The sequence below is a fragment of the Cataglyphis hispanica genome, chromosome 5 (genome assembly GCF_021464435.1).
Source record: "Cataglyphis hispanica isolate Lineage 1 chromosome 5, ULB_Chis1_1.0, whole genome shotgun sequence".
Lineage (NCBI taxonomy): Eukaryota > Metazoa > Arthropoda > Insecta > Hymenoptera > Formicidae > Cataglyphis > Cataglyphis hispanica.
This window is the reverse complement of record NC_065958.1, coordinates 932,575-953,281: the sequence shown is the minus strand read 5'-3', so window position 1 is coordinate 953,281 and position 20,707 is coordinate 932,575. Positions and strand designations below refer to the sequence as shown.

At 35.9% G+C, this 20,707-nt stretch overlaps 1 protein-coding gene across 1 annotated transcript in view; it reads left to right on the top strand.

The window, feature by feature from the left end:
* The window catches only part of LOC126849760 (uncharacterized), a 65,194-nt gene extending 45,629 nt beyond the window's left edge, over window positions 1-19,565 (top strand). Inside the window, exons 2-10 of the mRNA XM_050591961.1 lie at window positions 6,757-7,110; window positions 8,939-9,075; window positions 10,073-10,273; window positions 11,291-11,634; window positions 11,825-12,044; window positions 12,270-12,575; window positions 13,472-14,053; window positions 14,145-14,875; window positions 15,012-19,565. Of these exons, the coding sequence (XP_050447918.1) occupies window positions 6,768-7,110; window positions 8,939-9,075; window positions 10,073-10,273; window positions 11,291-11,634; window positions 11,825-12,044; window positions 12,270-12,575; window positions 13,472-14,053; window positions 14,145-14,875; window positions 15,012-15,387 (3,240 nt within the window). The 5' untranslated portion in view covers window positions 6,757-6,767 and the 3' untranslated portion in view covers window positions 15,388-19,565. The remainder of the gene's footprint in view (window positions 1-6,756; window positions 7,111-8,938; window positions 9,076-10,072; window positions 10,274-11,290; window positions 11,635-11,824; window positions 12,045-12,269; window positions 12,576-13,471; window positions 14,054-14,144; window positions 14,876-15,011) is intronic.
* The last annotated feature ends 1,142 nt before the right edge of the window (window positions 19,566-20,707 follow it).

Genomic DNA, 20,707 nt, shown 5'->3' with positions numbered 1-20,707 from the left:
CAATGAGGAAAATCCGGGACGAGGAATCGAAGGAATTCGCAGGAGCGTAATGTGCACGCTTAAGCGAAAACTTAAATTACGCCAGAGTCGTTATTGAATAGATGCAAGCGTCCGGTAACGACGGCATATAAAACCGAATCGGAGCGTGAGGGCTGCTGCTACTACTTTCGGTTGTTACGCTGAACGAAATCGCTCGTCTTCCATCCGCGCCAATTTTCTTCTGACTTTAAACACCGGGTCGAAGGGATGCCAGCCATCGAGACGCAGCCAGTTTGATGGACGAAAATTCCAACGATCGCGAAAATCGTCGATCCCTCGACATCCGTTCGATCGATTCTAACTTTACTCTCGCTCCTTGTTTCTCTTTCCCTCCTTCCCTCGTCCCTCTGTGCTTCTTTCGAATCCCCTTTTGGCTTCTTGCGCCACGATTTCCAGCTCCAATTTCGCATCGATGGAGCTCGATCCTCGATGCAGTGCAAGCTCTCCACTCCTCTCCCCTTCTCTCTCAATCTGCAGTCGATTTTCTCGTGCATCGACCCAATTTCCCAGGCCGGTACGGGCAATTTAACACACGGGTCTTCCCTCCACTTCGCCATGCCAGATTGGCGGAAGACCACTTTTTCAGTGCCTATCATGGGATAAGGGTCAGAACCGATTTTTAAGAGCGCCGCAGAGAGCGGATCCTGCGGACGTTATAGTAATCGAGGGGAAGGGGTAGCTAAACGCGAGCCTCTCGCTCGTAAAAAATTCTTTCCGAACGAGTTTTAGATGTTGAAAAAGTTTTCGCAACAATTGTTGCAACGTGAGCGCAACGTATGTAATTTCAAGCGGTTACGAGAATGAAATAAACTTAATTTATAGTTATATATAAACTCGCGTAAATGTAATTTACAAAATACGAAGTGGACGCAAAAAATATATTTTTCTCATAGCTCTTCCAAATAAATACAATATCTATTCCTTTTTTTTTTAAGGAGAAAAACATTTTTGTCAAAATTTTTTTCTTTGACAGATATGTCGATTCTTTTACAGCAAATTTTCATTTATTTCAATGCGCGCAAGAGATACAAAATATTTTAAAATATATTTCTGTACATCTAGTGCGCTATCCAATTAGTTTCTATTCAAAAAATAAAAAGAATGCTTCGACTGATATATGTATATTTCTTAATACTTGTAACGCGTAAAACATTTTTACGATATTCCGGATACGTGCCTTAATTTAAAGTAACCGTTCGAGGCGATTATTAAACTGTTTTTCTGCGAGTACGATCGCGCCGCTGGCGTAAACTTCGCACGCGTGCAATCTCAGTGACACTCGTATGGCGCATATACAGGGTGTCCCTACAATTCGCGATACACCCTTTAAGGAAAGATAGAGAGTGTTATTTTGAACAGAAAAGTCCTGTACCATTTTTTTCTATAACGCTTAATAAAAGAGTTATTACTGAGCGAAGCCTGGCCTATCATCGCCGATCTTTAGCTGGACGCAAGGTCGGTGAGCCGCGCGCCTGTAGTGTGCGTGAGCGCTCAGATGTTTATGACAGCTCACCGACGTGCGCCCGGCTGAAGATCGGCGATGATAGGCCAGACTTCACTCAATGATACCTCTTTTATTAAGCGTTATAGAAAAAAATGGTACAGGACTTTTCTGTTCAAAATAACACTCTCTATCTTTCCTTAAAGGAGTGTATCGCGAATTTTCGGACACTCTGTATATTGGCGAAGTGAGGCAGCTCGTCCCGCAGCGGTTGGTCCCGTCCAGCGAATTACCATATTCCGTTGTCCGCCTGGGCGCTACATGTTTCTCTTGGGGGAGCTCGGTCCAGATTCCGCTCCCCTTTACGTAATAAGCAGAACCTTTACTGTTGCTCGCGTGCAACGCAGTCTCCGCACTTGAATCCGGTTATCTTTTATTGCGGATTCCACCCCCGCGCGACCCTCCTCGACCACCCCTCTTGCACCGCTCGCTCGATTCTCGTCCGTACTCGCTGAACGCGAGTGCGAGTTTATTTTTACTCTCTTGTTGATGAAATCAGATTTTTATTCCGCGAGCTCTTTCCGCGCGCTGTCGTGTCGCTCGTTAGCGCTGACATTCGTGACGACGTTACATTAGTATGGATATTATTCATGTGACAACCGATGGGTTTTACGCGGGTTAAAAGGCGGAATGACGCATGAGCCGCGGCGGCGTCGCATTTACTTTGTAACGTGCGTTTGGCGTTAGCGAGGGCTTCGCCCGGATAAGGACGGTGAAACTTTGTTGTGAACACTCTCGCAGTATCGACCCGCGCGGCTTGAAACGCGCGAATTAATAGATCCGCGGTATTTGTTCAGGGAACACTGGTGAGTCCATTCACGTAAGAGAGGAGTTAGTTTTCTCAATAGAATTAGCATAATCCGCTTCTCTCTAAACACTCTGCGAATCTCCGACCGAGTTATGTTTAGTGTCTTAACAAGTTGAAGCTGGTATTCATTTTATGTTTTGGAACTTCGTCGCGCGCGCACATCGAGGCAAAGACAATCTGCTTACATTAATTAAAGAGCACAGGATAAACGTATACTTCGAGTCGAAGCTATTATTTTGTCGTTTCATCTATATCTATTTTTTTATATCAATATGTCTATGGTGTAAATTAATTAAAGCCTTTATATTATTTTATCTAATGTAAAAGAGAGGATGTTTCGAGTCAGAACGTCTTGATGTAAGTAATGCTCGAGTCGTATCTGAGTGATAGTATACGACACTGAGAAAGAAAGGACTCTAGTGGAATGGATAAGGTATCATGAAAAATGAAATCCAGTTGTAAGAGAGATGGAGAGCAGAAGAAGGGAAGATTTGAAATCGGGCGAACCAATGTTGTTGATGATTCACGTTCCGCGCCAACAGCCTCTGTGACACAAAGAAAGAGCGAGTGGATCGAGATAAAACGAAGAATGTTTTATTCTCACGCAATCGGTCGACTCATTGATCGTCGTACTGAATACATTAAAAAGCAGAAAAATTATGGGAAGATGAAAGAGTGACATTTTTTTCACGCATCCATATAAAACATCCAAGAGAACTCAAATCTTGAGATGATCGATAAGTTTGTTCGGTTAGTCAAAAAGAGACTCTTTTGTTTCTTTTTTGCTTCTTCATAGAAGCTTCGTTTTCATGACAAAACTTTTTTCCATTTTTTCCATGTCAATATGTTTAGAATGTTCCAAAATGTTGAAAAATCATATTTTTTTTTTTAAACGCCTGTATGTATGTACAAAATGTAATGTATTGTACAACCTCTAACTTTTGCAATTTTTTTAGATATCGGGCTAAATTTTTAAAAATAGATAGAATATTAAAGGATGATTGAATTTGATGTGGATCGATGAAAAAGTTCATTTTTCATAAAATTTTAAATTTTTTTAAAAATGTTTGTACACGCTCTAACTTCTGCAAATTTTTGATAGACGCAGATATTGGGTTAAATTTTTTTTACATAAATAGAGTATCATTAAAGGATGGTTAGTATTGAATTTGACGAGAATTGGTGAAAGGATTCATTTTTTATAAAATTTTTTGCAAAATGTCTATATACGCTTTAACTTTCGCAAATTTTTAGATGTCGGGTGAAATTTTTTTTATCTAAATAGAATATCATTAAAGAACGGTTGGTATTAAATCTGCCGAAGGTCGATGAAAGAGTTCATTTTTTATAAAATTTTGAAAATATCTATATACACTGTAACTTTCATAAATTTTAAAATATCTTCCCCTGTGAGGAAACCAAAATTGAAAAACTCACTTGCTTTAAGGAGATTAAGAGTGATGATTTCACTTTATGAGTGAAATAAAATGATGAGAAAGCAATATGCAAGCTTTTAATTTGCACAGTTTTTTTTTGTTTTTGTTTTTTTGTTCTGATCCAATGCTTTCGTGAAATGAAATAAAGAGTTATAATATATATTTAATATTTAAGAACAATGGAAAGAAAATATTATTGCACTTTTATCAAAATAATTATCTTGCTAAAACTACATACGCGAAATTGAAGCAACAAGAGGGGAATATACACGGTGAAAGAAAAATGTGACCACAAAAGAGAGGGGCTTTGCTGTGTGTAAAAGAGCCGTCGCTAAAAAGCGTTACGCGAAACGAGCTGAAGCAACACCTGCAAGCCGTGAAATATTACGACTATTTATTCGGTTCTTTTTAAGAATATATCCTCGACCAATGAATATATCCAAAGTCTTGCCAAGACTTTCCCTAGGTCTTTCTGCAATATCAATTTACTTTTTCAAGATTCTGTATTATATCGTTTCTTCTTCTTGTGCGCAAGGAGCATCCATGCAACAAATGACTAAAAACGTATTATTTATACGTGAATCACTTTCTTCTCTAATATAATAACTAAACAAGAAGACTTTCTCTTTCTTGATAGAACCACATAGTTCATGCCATTTATTGACAATTTGTAGAGCCCTTAGGACTCGATTGTCTGTGAACTTTGTGCAGATAAAGACTTATGGAACTACCATTACTATTAGAAGCCGTAGATGTCTGATACAGAGCAGTATTGGATGAAGTTAGCGAGATATATTATAAATCGATCCCACATATATTATTTCTAACACAATTATTTATCGATGAGATCAAAGCAGTTTTAGACAATCTGAAATTTGCAATAGAATTCACAAGGCAAAATTCAATTAATAATTTTATATGCTCTCTGAAATAAGTTTGTCACAAAATATATTTTATTAATTTTGTTTAATATTAGTTTATATGTAATCAGAAATCAGAACGACTGTCAACTTAGAATAAGAATATTTGAACTTAAGAATGTTTTGACTGTATAATAATAGCAAATAACTGTCAAAATTAAAAAAAAAACATTCTTCGAACGTTTATATTGTTTGAAAAATCAAATAAATAAATCCGATTATAAAAAGTATTACAAAATAATATAATTCTTAATATTTTTGCGAAAGAAAATAGTTGCAATTAATATTTTTTCTAAATTATGACAAAAATTTTTGATTGTAAACCTCCTGAAATCAACTGCAAAAAACAAAAAAGAACAAATAATTTGTAGAAGGAAAAATAAAAAGAGATAATATTTTTCTACAAGTTTTCGTAAATAATTTTTAGAACAAATAAGTGAATCTAAATCAAGTTTTGCACAAATATTTATTAGAATTTTTTTAATTTATGTAAAAATTTCTATTTCGTTGGCAATGTTTTTCTTTCAAGTTTGTCTCTAAATCAATCTAATGTTTTTTTTTAAAACAAAATAAATAATAATAACAGAATTAAGAGTACTTAGATATCTTTCACGAAAGAAAATTAATCTTAGAACGAAGCAAATCATGTTGCGCTGAATCTCACGATTGCGTGACAAAACAGAGTTAGGATACTATGTATATTTAGTATAATCTATATTTATATATCTTCCTATGTATCTTCTATATACAAGGCTGTTTTAGAAATACTTTAACAAACTTTGGGAATGAGTTTTTCACACAAAAACAAGAAAAAATATCATATAACCATATGTCTGAAAATGCCTGGTTTATGATTGAGTTATAATCGAAAAATTACATTCAATTCAGTACCAAGACCTGACCTAAATCCATTATATCTTTATCTGTAGAGACACTTAAAAGCTCTAGTTTATGTAACTAAAATTACAAATAAAAAAATTCTTCACCAACGTATCGTAAATGCCTCCAAAACCAATCACCTTCGCAATCGTCATGGGATCTTTAAAAAAATGCAACAATCCATGATCCGACATATCCATGCATTACAGCCATACGTGAAAGACATTTTGAGCATTTGTTATGAATTGTGAGTAAATAAACAATTAAACTGAAGATGTATTACATTGGGCATGTGCTAGTAGATATATTGTAGATACATTCTGTCAGTTTTTGTCATTGAAATCTTTAAGGATGTATGTGTCATATATCGAAACATTGATAAAAGCTTGAAAATTTCGTAGACTGTTCTATTATTTCCTCTGAATATCTGCAAAACTTGAGCACAATTTTCTTAACGGTTTGGAAATTATTTAAGTTTAAATTGATTCTTATGGAAAATCGTGTATTATAGCATTTATTGACAAATTTGACAAGGAAAAAACATCAACGAAATAAAAATTTTCACATATATTAAGAACACTTTAATAAATATTTGTGCAAAATTTAATTTAGATCCACTTTCTTGATTAAAAGTTATTTACTAAAAATTGTAGAAAAATATTATCTCTTTCTTCCTCTCTCTCTCTCTCTCTCTCTCTCTCTCTCTCTCTCTCTCTTTTTGCAAATTATTTTTCTTTTTTTGTCTTTTTGCAGTTGATTTCAAGGGATACTCACGATCAAAAATCATTTTTGTCATAAATTAGGAAAAATATTAATTACAATTATTTTCTGTTACGAAGATGTCAAAAACCATATTATTTTGAGATACTTTAATTTGTTTTACAATCCGGATTTATTTATTTGATTTTTTAAACTGTATAAAGGTACAAAATATGTTTTTTTTTTTAATTTTGACAGTTTTTTTGCTACTATTGTAGCAAAAAAACAGCCAAAACATTCTTAATTATAGCTCATAAATCAGGCATATCCGGATATATATATTTATATGACACTTTTTTCTTGTTTTTATGTGAAGAACTTATCCTCAAAGTTTTGAAGTACTTCTGAACCTTTGTTTTTCTTCACCCTATATATAACAGCTTTTACTTATGTTATTTATTATCTTATTTTCAGGGTGAGGGGGCATGTTGGTGTGTCGGCGGTTGCTGCTGATCGCAGCCGCGATCGCGGCTTCGATCGAGGTTGGCTCGGCTAGTTACCACTCTCTCGGCATCTCGTCGTCGGATTACTCCGGATACCCGAGCGGATACGCGGTTTACTCCGGCGCGACGTCACCCGAGTCCTCGTCGTCGTCGAGCTCGTCGACGTCCAGCCCGACATCGGAGACCGCCGGCAGCAACGGCGAACAGCTCTGCCGACCGTCCGAGTTCCAATGCGGCTCAAGCGGACATTGCGTCGCGCAGGACAAGTACTGCGACGGCGAAAATGACTGCGACGACAAGTCCGACGAGCCGAGATATTGCACTCGTGAGTATCGGATCCGCGAGCGAACGGCGACGAGGTTTCTCGTCGGACGGAATCGATATATTCGCTGACATCTTCGCCAAAGAAGATCTTTATTTGGCGCTTAATCTCCGAAAAATAATAGATGTTTATTTTCAAACGTGATTATTTTCTGGCGAAATTTATTTTGTTGCAATTCTCTTATTGAATCTGAATTTATGTGTAATTGTTGAGAGAGAGAGAGAGAGAGAGAGAATAATCAAAATAATTTATATCCAAAGTGAATTTTATATCATCGTCTCTATATCTTTGACGGTGGAAAACAATTTTTTATAAATTGTACGTTGGAATATCTCAATCGAACACAATTAATTATTATTGAATGAACAGTTAAATATCCACGGTAGACAAGCGCGTAATAAAGTGAAAAAGTATGTTTACCGTAAAAACCGATACGCGTGTCTATAAAATCGGGCAGAAAAATAATTATTATAAACGGGCAAGCGTGAGTATGTATTTACCCCATATATTCATTATCGCATATATATTAAACCCAGAAACAAAGTTTTCGCTCATCCGAGCGGATAATGTTTCAAGCCAGTAATTATTATTTAGCTGCATTATTATTTTAGCTCCATTTGTGTAAAAATCAAAACTTTATCACGTTATAAAATTTTATTTGCAGAATATATGTTAGTAGTCGCGTATTTGTCTCGACATGCGGCTTTTGTCATAGCGCTCACTGTCAAATAATTTTTATTCAATAATTTATAACGAGATAAATAAATTAACCGTTTGTAATTGATATAGTACTAATTACCACTGCATACGAAATTTAATCGATTTGCGAAGCTCAAATATAATTATATTATACAAATATCGTATTTTCCTTCTTTTAAATTTTTAATTTTTATAATATATGCGCGACACATTTCAATAGAATGATAATATTGTAGTATTTACTATAATATTCATGATCCAATTCCTTCATAGAATTTCAAATTGCGCATTTCCAATATGCAGGTCCAAATGAGCTAATTGTATAGAATAATTATTTACGTTTAGAAACGCGTAGCAATTATAAGATAAGAAAATGTGCCAAGTATAGAAAGATTTTTGGTCAGTACAATATTAACACTTGAGCTTTTTTGCGCTAATGCATTTTTAGCGCCGCTAAAATCAATTTTTTAAAAACATACATTGCGAAAAACAAACACTTAATATAAATAAGTGAAAAATATATATATATTAAAAAATAGCAATGTGTATTTTTGTGTAATTAACGTGTATATAAATCTCTGGCTGTGCGTACAGATTACATTCCGCGAGAGAGATTTATTTCAAGAGTTGATATACCTTTTTACAAAATAATATTTTATCACGCGCCGCGTTTTTATAATCCGGAATAATTACACCCCAGGATTTATTTTTCGCGCATAATAATTGCGTAATAAAAACATTTCAGCTTGCCACCGGACTTTATACGACTTGATATACGAAATCGTGAAAGTAGTTAGCAGTTAATATATATTTTTCTGCAAATAATACTTTGTCTCATCATATATATATATATATATATATATATATAATATATATATATATATATATATATTATACGCGTCATTATGATCCCATACTATATTGATATTCCATAATATATCTTTCCCGCATGATCATAGTGTATTAAAACATTTTCACTTGCAATCGGACATGTTTTGATGCACGAAATAAGGCGTTAAAATGGGATATTATTTCATCACATTTCATTATTAATCCAGAAGAAAGAATTATACGTCGTACGCTTTATGTACCTATTCGCGCGTATAATTATGGCGCAACAAAAACATTTCAGCTTGCAATCGGACGTTGTACGGTGACGTCGGTCGGACCTACAGAGTGGAGATACGCCGGCCGAGGGAGGATCGACTGCCATTCCTGTGTCATCTCAACTTCACTGCCGCCGGATCTGATCTCGGGGATTTAGTCCAGGTCGGATATAGAAATGATGTAGTTGTAGAAAATAAATGCTGACTGGGGTGGTGGCCCCGCGACCAGCGTGGGAGTCTGTTATGGAGCAGACAGCCGGGCCGCGCCGCCGCGCCGCGTCGGAGCCCGGATAATAATTTATATCCTTGGCTTTTACGATTCTTATCGCGTTTATTGGCCAAATTAAATCAGACTCCCTCTCTCGTGCGCGCGCGCTCGCTGAGTAAACATTCCGCCATCGCGGAATACGCTTACTCTACAAATCCTTGATCTCGTGAATCAAAGTCGTTCGAGTACATTTTTGATCCCGATTGATATTGACATATCGATTATTATATCTTATCGTAATAATAGAATCGATACTTACGTTAGCGGAATAGAGTCATGAGTCTAGCGCAACTTTTATACAATGCGATTAATCAACTCGGGGATGATAAGGTTGTAAAAAAATGTAAGAGTGTCTAGAGCAGTATTAAAATCTGTTAGATTTTTTTTCTATTTAATTATAGGGAATATTAAATATATACGATATTATAGAATTATAATTTACGGTTAAATCAAAAAATGAAATTCAATTAATACTATATCCAGTATTAGTGTATAATTTTCATGATGAAAAATTTATGGAAATTAATATAATAGTTTTTTTTTTATATAGGTACATGTATTATTACAATATATATTAATATAATAGTTTTTTATATATTATAACAGTTATTTTTTATATATTTTTTATATTACAGGAAAACTGTACGATCTTTTCATACTGCTCTCTTTGGGATTTATTTCACTTTCATTACTTTACAATTTAAATTTAAATTTTACGAGATAATTAACGTAATTATAATGGAAATAATTTTTTTATCGCAAAAAGTCAATGATACTTGTAGCAACTTTTGACATCTGTAATTTTATTTCTCGAACAAAAAGCGTTAGCTGGTTGCGGAGCCCGGATATTCGCCTGCTCATAACTTTTAGAATAATGCCCCCCGTGTTACAGTTAACTTTTGATACCTTCACGGTCGGCCGCTTTCTATCCTTTACGTCGGAAGGATGTCCAGATGGTTTCATGACTATTCGCGAGGAAGGTCGTCCTGCAACGGGAGGACAATGGTGCGGCAGCGCGTGGGGCTACACCGTCTATTACAGCGAAACTCCTTCCATCAATCTGACTTTATATTTACTACGTTTATCAGAGCAGGTAAGAAATTGCCTTAGCTCAAGGGGAATACACGTTCTGATTTTGCGCGATTTCGCTGCAATAATATAAAATGTTACGCGAGATATATTTATCGAAATTACTCAAGATCGAGAAATTTTAATTTTAATATAAAATAATATTTTTAAGATAAAATAATATTTGTGTGTAAAATTACTTTTAAAAAAATTTTTAGAAATATACACCCTTATTTGCTCCTTTATTATCGATTTGTTAAGGATGTTTTAGCAGCAAGGATAATAGTAGCATAAAACTATCAAAATTAAAAAGAAAAACATTTCTTACATTTATAAAATTAAATGAATAAATCCGGATTATAAATAGAATTAAAGCATGTTTGAAAAATTAAATAAATAAATCCGGATTATAAATAGAATTAAAATATCACAAAATAATGTGGTTGTTAATGTTTTCGTAAAAGAAAATAGTTATAATTAATATTTTTTCAAATTTATGACAAAAACTTTTGATTGTGAATATCCCTTGAAATCAACAAATTAAAAAACATGTAATTTGCAGAAAGAAAGAGAGAGAGAGAGGTAATATTTTTCGACAATTTTTAGTAAATAACTTTTAATCAAGAAAGTGGATAATAAATTAAGTTTTGTACAAATATTTATTCGAGTTTTCTGAATATGTGAAAATTTTTATTTTGTTGGCAATGTTTTTTCCTTGTCAAATTTGTCAATAAATGCTACAATATGCGATTATAAGAATCAATATTAACTTTAAATTTAAATAATTTCCAAACCGTAAAAAGAATTATGCTCAGATTTTGCGCAGATACTCTGAAGAAATAGTAGAACAGTCTACAAAATTTTCATGTTTTTATCAATATTTTCACATGTGATGCGTATATCCTTAAATACGTTAGAGTAAATTTTTCACTTACAATCATTATTGAAAAATATCTGCCTATACAAATTTAATCAATGACGGGAAATAAAAGGGACGCGTTACGGTCGCGGCACGGATTCGCGGACTATTTTTCTGTCTCAGGGAATCGGCTACAACTTCGACTTCAAGCTGTCGTACAAGTTCCTGAGAAGAAGCGAGGCGCATCTCAGATACGGGAACAGCAGTATGTCCACATGGCGCGGCGAGCTGGTGAACGGCACGTATTGCGATCGTGTCCTCACCAAATGCGATACTAGAGCTTGCCGACTGCAGTCCCCGAATTATCCCGGAGTTTACCCCAGGAATGTCACTTGCTACTATCGGGTGGAGCAAAACCGCGCGCCACTGGGTCATCGAGCTTTACTTGCCGTTAGTCAACGAAACAGTCACAAGATACACATTAAGGACCAAGTCGTCAAGTACGACAGAAGTCAACGAGTGCTTAGGTGAGTTGCTGACATTTAATAGATTGACATTAAATTAATATATATTCCGCCATCATTTTTTTTTTTTTGTAATATAAACGAACTTTTTATAAAAATAAAATAAAAAAAAAAAAAAATAGACGCGGGAGAGCGAAACGAATGCAAGTGAAGCGGAATAAATTTTCCAAATAAAATTTGCATGCTTTTCAAGAGTGTGGGATCAGTGCAACGTCGTGCAAGATTACTTGACGGTATATGACGGAGGTTCAACCTCAGATCGAGTGCTCGTGAGACTGTGCGGAGGAGACGCGGTTCCCGACATCGTCAGTAGTCACAATACGATGCTGTTGGAGTTTCATACATCCCCGTACGACAATCCGTTTCATCCGGTTCCATTGTCTTTTCTGCCAGGATTTGAACTCGAAGTTCAGGTAATTCTCTGGATACTGCGATATCGCTGTCTTATTTTGCAAATGTCACACATATATACATCAAAAATTTATTATAAAATATGAAAATTGCAACTTTAAAAAAAAAATTATCGTGATTATATCTTTATATCACTGGCACGTTATTCAAGTATAATAATTAAATATATTCGACAAAAAATTTGTCTCTTAATATCTTCTTTATATATTATATTCATGCATGTACAGGTGATCTTTGTCGATGAAAAATCTCGAAGTTTTGTGAAGGAAAATGAAAACTGCGATTTTTATATATCCGGGGACGAGAACTCGTCGGGTATTCTGGAAAATCCGAAACATTCTTTACCGCCAAACACCACCTGCCGTTATCACTTCCAAGGAAAACTCAATGAGATCGTTTGGTTATCGTTTGTTAAATATTACGCCGCCAGCGTGGAAGCGGCTGCAAATATCGATACTACCGCTGACTGTAACGCAAAGCTTCTGATATGGGATGGCGATATCACTGTGGACAAACTCGCTTCTAGTCGAAAAGTACGTATCACGAACTTGTGCATCAACTACAAAGTTTATTACTTGATAACTTTTTTTATTTTCTCCTAAAATAAATTTCATACTAAGTTTCATACTAAAATAACTTTGTGACTAAAGTTGTATATGTAGACATAAACACAAATTCAGAGAAAATTAAAAATGCTCTGTGCTTTTAGAATCTCATAATATAAATCACAAGAAAAAAAGAATTTGACGCTTATATCATCGATTATAATATATCTTCTACGAAGTCTAAAGATATTATTATTTGACGAAAATTATTAAAAATTTTTGCTTTCTCATAGAGGTAGTTTTGTTTTGTTGTGAAACAATTTTTTGTTCAAATTTTGATGCCAATGTGTTCAGAATATCATTAAAGATTGATTGTATTTGGCTAAAATTCGTGAAGGGATTTATTTTTTATAAAATTTTGAATTTAAAAAAAACAGGTGTTCTAACTTCAACGCAAATTTTGAGATGTTGGTTTAAATATTTTTATATGAAAAGAATTAAAGGTCATTAAAGGATGGTTGATGATTGAATTTGATGAGAATTAGTAAAAAGGTTTTTTTTGATAAAATTTTGAATTTTTCAAAAAAAGGATGTTCTAACTTCCGCAAATTTTGAAATATTGGGCTAAATATTTTTACATGAATAAAGTATCATTAAGAGATGATTGAATTTGGACATATTTATAATTACTGATATTATGGGAGAAAAGAAATAAAATTATGAGGAAGCAATGTGCAAGTTTCTAAATTGCACAATTTTTTCTTGTTTTATATTAATATTTACATTATGTAACACAAAGCCATGAAAATATCTAATAATTATCGTCAAGACAATTCAAACACTCGGTATTCCATCTTGATATCATTGTGTAATAATCATTACAGAATGTTACACTGATGGGACAGTTCTGTAAGGATGACATACCGCGGTTGTGCGACCACAGTCTGCTGCGCAACAGTAGCCGTCACACGCGACCGTGTAGTCTAGCGGAGAGTTACGTGTCGACCGGCCGCGACCTCACCCTGGAACATATATTGCGCCAGGGTAGTGCTCTCTATCCGATAAGTTTCGTGCTACGTTACGAGTTCGTGCACGAAGCCATTTCGTGCAACCACGTGTTCACCTCGACGTCGTCGACCTCATCCACGTCTTCCACATCGTCTCTATCATCATCTTCTTCCTCCTCTTCCTTATCTAATGCCGGCAAATTTGCATCCCCGAAGAGCGTTTTCTTCTACGGTCGCGGCGGGGCTCAGAATTTGAGCTGCGTATATAAATTCGAGGCCGACCCCGATCACAGGATAGAGCTGTCCTTTGTTAGGGCGTCCTTCGGCGGCAAGAGCTGCGCGTCTTACGTGGACCCTTTGGTGAACCGATGGACGTGCGATCGACGCATGACGGACGTTAAGAAGTTTGGCATAGCGAATCTTGTTGTCGCGGAATATCCGTGGCAAGGAGTCGAACTTGTACGTACCACTTCTTTTTTCTATATATATTTAAAAGCCTGCCAAAGATAACTGGATATCCTTATTTATTCAACATCAATTCTTTATTTAGGTTCGCGATTGTCTGTGCTCAAACGTGAGCGAGAGAATCATCGTGCGGACTCTGTCATCGAACATGGTGGAAGTCAGGTTCACCGTCACGCTCATGAATGTCACTCAGGATTACCGAGATTTCTTCTTCGAGGGAGAATATCGCTTTGTTCCCGTGGGCGCTGAGTCGAGCGAGCACGGATGTTCAACGAGACTCGAGGAGCGACGATTGCGCGGCACCAGCGGCGAGATCTCCCTCAGGAGCCCGCTGCCGCGGGTGATTCCCGGCGTGGCCGCGGTGGAGGAGATCCTGACGAATACGGAGGATCTCACGGCGACGCAGTGCGTTAACGAGCCGTGGTTGATCGAGCCCGAAGACGCGCGCATCAACTTCCTGTATTTGAGAACCGCTGGCTACAGCATCACCCTGGATAACGTTGAGGATTGCATGACTTTGAACAGAATCGTCGTCTATTCGGCCGCGGATACAAAGGAGCGCAGCGTGATCTGTCCAGAGGGTGGCGTCGACACGGCCAGGACCGTCGACTTCTTTTCCGGTGGCTGGAATTACAGCGCCGTGAACGCGAGTGTGGCGATGGCGCAGCATTCCCGTAGCTTTGTTGTGGAGTTCCTTCAACGGGAGCCTGGTTTCTACGCCGTTACATGGATCGCGATCTCCAAACGTTCACCAACCACACCCAATCTCGGCGCCAACGCGTTCACCATATTACCCGCGGAAGATTGTCCCTACAGGTTTGTTTTGTGATTTCCATTATGATTTCTAGAATTTTTAAGTAGTCCAAGTATATAAAGTAAAGAATTACAAAATTTTTAAAATACTTATTTGTTGTAAGTAAAAAGAGTGTAGATATCTTATTTCTTCCGTCAGATGTCCAGAGATCCAGGCGTGTATCAGTTCGGTTTTGTGGTGCGACGGCGTACGCCATTGTCCTTCGGGCTTCGACGAGGAAGAGGCCAATTGCTCCTACCGTTTTGGGGTTACGCTGCTCTACGTCGCGGTAGGCGCCGGTGCCCTGGGTATATTTCTGATCCTCTTACTGGCCACCGGTTGCCTCAAGTACTGCCTCTATCGACACAAGGCGCGCAAAAAGAAGAAAAACGTCGCCTTGAATGTCAATCATCTTCACGTGAATCACACCCACCACAATAACGGCTTGACCGGGAGCCGGCTGAGCGGACGCTACAACCTAGCCACGCCCCAGGAGATGTACCTGGAGAATTATGGGAAGGACAGTATTTGTTGACAATACGCCATTGCCAATATCGAGACCACCGTGTGAATAGTCATGATTTTTAAATGCCTACCTCGCTCTGGCCCCATCCCTTCCCTTACCTGTTTCTGCTACCCATGAAGAAACGGACCGGAGTGTACGGCAGCCAGACACTCCCATCCCAAAAGCACACACATTACACGCGCACATGCATACACACACACACATACATATTATACATACTCTCGCAGTAATCGTATGAAATCCCGTAGAATATCCAAAGCACATAGAAGCGAGCGCACGAGATGAAGCACTCAGTTGGTGGCATCAGATAATTCCATCACCGAGTTTCTATTCCTTCAATCGAATCTCATAACGATTGGTCTGCTTTGAATAAGCGGATTACGGTTTGACTCATTAAATCAGAATGGATGACAATCCGCTTGTCGCATAAGACTGGATGGTAAGAAGCTCATAATCCTAACGAGCCGATGAGAGGAAGATGTACATGCACCTCTCGTACGCTCGTATATATGGCATTTACAATAACACCGTAGTATCATGGTAGATTTAGATATACACACGATTTAAGAGTAAAAAGATACGCGCGAGTGGACGAAGAGCAGTGAAAAATTGGCGTTTATACACGCACATATACAATGCTTCAAAATAAGATATGCTGTTTTCGTTGAGTGCACTTTCGGTCGGTTATCGGATGAACGTCATAAACACAATGTCTACGATGCGACTACGACGATAAAAGTAACGAGATGAAGATGCGAGCGCTAAAATGCGAAAGAAGCGTTTCACAGATAGTTTTTGTGCGAATGACGATGCGATCGAGAGAGGATAGGATGTTAAAAGTTATGAATGCGTCACGCGAGTGATGTATTCGCAGCATTAAATTGGGAAAAGATTGGGCATATTCCTGATCGTTCCCGATTGTGTGTGTTCCGAGACGACACTCGTGCTTATCACTAATTTCGTTCTTCAGATCAACGAGATTCATGAGAAAAACTGATGAAAAGTTAACCGCGATTAAGATACATTCATTGATGCTCACGCACAGAGTCTATCCTGACGAATCCGTTATAACCTGATGCACTTGTCTAGATTTTATTCATTCGTTGATGAAACTAGAGACACCATTTGTCAAACTAATCGCAGACTTGAATACATTACACTGATCCAAAGTGACTACATAAAGCTGTTTCTTTTTTATTATTAAAAGATACTGATTATTAAATTATGATAACACATCAGGATTTAATTGAAATTTCAAGTTCATCGTGCATTCGCAAATCTGATAGTCAACGTAACATCTTCAGGGCCAAATTGTTGGCTCTAATGAATATTATAAAAAGTCTAAATAAATTTAAGCGGATCCTCATTTTATCAATAAGTGCTCTTTGTAATCTTAACCGTTATCGCAAACAGTGATTCTTACATGTTATTTGCATATTCTATTATATTATTGTACAATATATTAATGCTCATTGCACTGTGTCAATAGTTTACGTATTAAGCAATGATTTAGTTTTCGTTTCACTATGATTTTATTCTACATCAATTCAACGATCATTTTTTGTATCCTTGTATCCGCGATTTTCGACTATCTAAACTTTATAGGTGATTTATGGAAGCCAGCATGAAATACGTAGATAGTTCACTTGCATTAATCTAATAGGTTTGATATCGATGCGTGGCTCGAACGTAGATATCCATGTGTAACTAATTGGATATCGAAGGAGAGCATGTACTCCGTAATTCTGTTGCGAACGCAACAGGAATTAAGCAAACGAAATGATTAAGCGAACAATGGACGCGATCTCCACGCGTTAGCCTATTATAGACACTGTATGGTAAAGCGCGTTGAAATTAAACGTACGTCTGTATGCTGTGATAGAAGTAAGCGTATCAACAATCGGAAATAAATCTCTCGCGTGAACTCATGTTCGCATATACGCATCCTCGAAACCATCATCGAAGATGAATCGCGATCCTTCGAATGTGCGATCTTCCTTGACGTCGATATCTTAACGCGGTCCAGCGTGTAACTTCTAGATCATTAATCGTTCAAAAAAAGATATACGTGGTCCAAACTCGAGTAATAAGTAAAAAGTTAATTGAAGAGTTTATAGTGAGCCATTGGACGGAATAGCGGTATAAGTTGACAAAAATAAAAGTTTGGGACGTAAAAATTAAAGTGAAATAAAACTTTATATATATATATATATATATATATATATATATATATATATATATATATAGGATGTCCGGCGTCAATCGTATCACTCGTCGTATGCAGATGAAGCAGATAAAACTGAGGAGAAAAGTCCTGTACCATTTTTTTTATAACACTTAATAAGAGAGTTATTATTGAGTAAAGTCTGGCCAATCATCGCCGATCTGTAGCCAGACGCATGTCAGTGAGACACTGTAAACAGCTGAGCGTTCACGCACACATGCTAGACGCGCGGCTTATTGACGTGCGTCCAGCTAAAGGTCGGCGCTGAATTGCCAGACTTTACTCAATAATAACTCTTTTATTAAACGTTATCGAAAAAAATGGTACAGGACTTTTCTTCTCAGTTTTATCTGCTCTACCTGCACATGACGGCTGGTGCAATTGACGCCGGACATCCTGTATATATATATATATATATTTATTTATTACTTTTTTTTTAGAAAAATATCTCGAGATGAAGCAATTGGATTTTATAGATATCTTGTAAACTTTTCTTGTCTATATCAAAGTGGAGAAAAAAATTGCTTACACCACTGTTTTGAACAATGGCTTGTATATTGCACAATTTTATATAAAAACGGCCGTTAAATTAGAATTTATTACGATCGCGATTCTAAGACATTTTCTAACAAGTTAATTGTGATATTTTTGTACATCTTTGCAAAACTCATATACATAGACTCCGTGTCACAAAGTTTGAAAATTCTTACGGAGACGCTCTGGTCGCGTTAAGATACCTTTCGCCAGTCTCATGAATTGCTCCGTGAATAATTCACTACCTAGATAAGACATCGTCTATCTACACGAATACTGCCACAGTTATATATTATTTATTCATAAAGTTTTATAAGTCTCTTTCTACCCGAATACGAAAAACTGTTCGAGTATATGACACTCTATATACTATAAAGACATGGAATCCGAAAGTGAGTAACGTTCTAGCGAATAACGTAGCGTGCATCAGAAGCGAAACTGTGCACACGCCAAGCTCCTCGATGTGTTAACCGCGCGATTGCAATATTAAAGACATGTTAAAAATTTACTCTAACATATCGAAAGTTCGAAATTAATTTAAGCGCGCCTCCATCTATTACTATTGCCTAGCGAGACTCAAGTAGCGATCGTTTTCATGAATGACGAGAGACGATCTCTTTTCAAAAAGAAATTTCTCCCAATTATCCTTTTTTTTTGTACAAAGTCGTTCCGTTAAAAAAAAAAGAGACACATTTCTCTTGAAATTTTTGATATATCCACGAGTCGGTAGAGTTTCTCACATCTGTTTCTATAAATAAATAAACGCATAAGTCCCTCGACGATGTAGAAATCGACGTAAATACATCAAGTGGGACGCATCGTTTTACGGGGGACGACGATTTATATTAGCAGTATCTTTCCACAGGCACGAAATGTCGATGTGACCCGGCCATTAAAAAGCAAACACGGAAAGTCGTTCCTGTCTTCGTGCTATAACTTCGAGCGAATCAGTATGGAATATAATTTTTTCGACGGATAAAAGTCTAAATCGTGGAGCGTGCTCGTCACATTATGAGATTTATATGACTCGATATTGACATGACTCGACTCCACGTCTCGCGCTCAATCGAGGAAAAGCATCCTCCGATAACGAAAATATAGTAATATGCATGTATGTAAGAACGTACACGAAAAAAAAAAAAAATGCCGTAGCACAAACTGGCTCGCACACACGTAGCTAAAAAAAAAGTGAATGGTAAAGAGGTTTTGAATCAAAGAGGCCTTGATTCAACGACGTTTCTAAGCAAGTATTACGCGTTACACGATGTATTGTAATCCCGTGTTTATAATTTTAATAAAATACCATCGCGTTAAAGAAATTCAGCAGAACAGTAGTCGGGAGTACGTTATTAATTCATCATTTTTTCGTTTTCTAAATGAGTTTTCTTTAGAGAAAGAGAGAGAAAGAGAGAGAGAGAGAGAGAGAGAGAATGTACGCTTTTACTGAAAAATCATCTGCGGCACAGAACATTGCATCAATGAGATATAAAGAATTATGATCCAACATATAGGGAATTTTATTTTGCATCATTCTATAGACTAAATAATAATCAGAAAAAAAAATTTAAGAAAAATTGTTAAAATTTACATAGGGTTATTTAAATTAAATTTTTTATATCAATTCTGATTTTTAAGTAATAATTAAACGTTGATTTAAACGCATTATAATTGATTAACTTAAACATTATAGAGTTGGCATATGGAAAAAAAATAGTTAATAGAAAATCAATAGATATATAATATAATTACAATAGTAAAAAATATTTAATGAAAAGATATAAAAAAACATTTTAGAGTTTTAATTTTTATTAAGAGTCATATTTCTTTATATATTAAATATTTGTATGTATTATTTAGATAGAGTTTACGAATATTCTATCATGATGATTACATGGATCTTTTTTCAATCATCATTTCTTAGGAGAGAGATGCTAATATTATTTATATATATGTTAGACTTAATTTAAATTTATAGATCTATATTACTCGTGTATGTGTCGCAATGCGAATCTGTGAAATCTCCGTTCAATTTCTCGCAATTGAAATCGTTGCAATGATTTTCGAATACATCATCATATAAGTGTATACTTTTTCATACAAAGTTCACATTAAAAATAACTATAATGCTGATTATAGCAGAAATGATGTAAAAATAATTTATTAACGATTTTAAATTATGAATTGTGACATATTAATTTTTTAACTTTTTATTAAGTGCTTTAAAGAAGAATCTTTCGAAAAATATAAATTCTATATATTAATTGATACTTGTTATAAGAAAGATTGTCTTAAAATACGGAGAGAGTAATTTCTTTGCAACAAAATCGATAAATTAATCATATAAAATTATTGAATATGGTTTTTACGATTTAATTTTTCAAAATAAATGCTTTTGTTTTTATTTTCTAACTAATAATAACTTAATTTTTTTTATTTATACGATCTGATAAAATTTCATATTGCAAAAGATACAGATCGCGCGCGACATCAATATCGCGCTCTTACGTTGTTTGTCTTTTGACATTTTCCACCCGTCAATTTTCCATCCGCGAAAAATGTAAAAAACCGCGC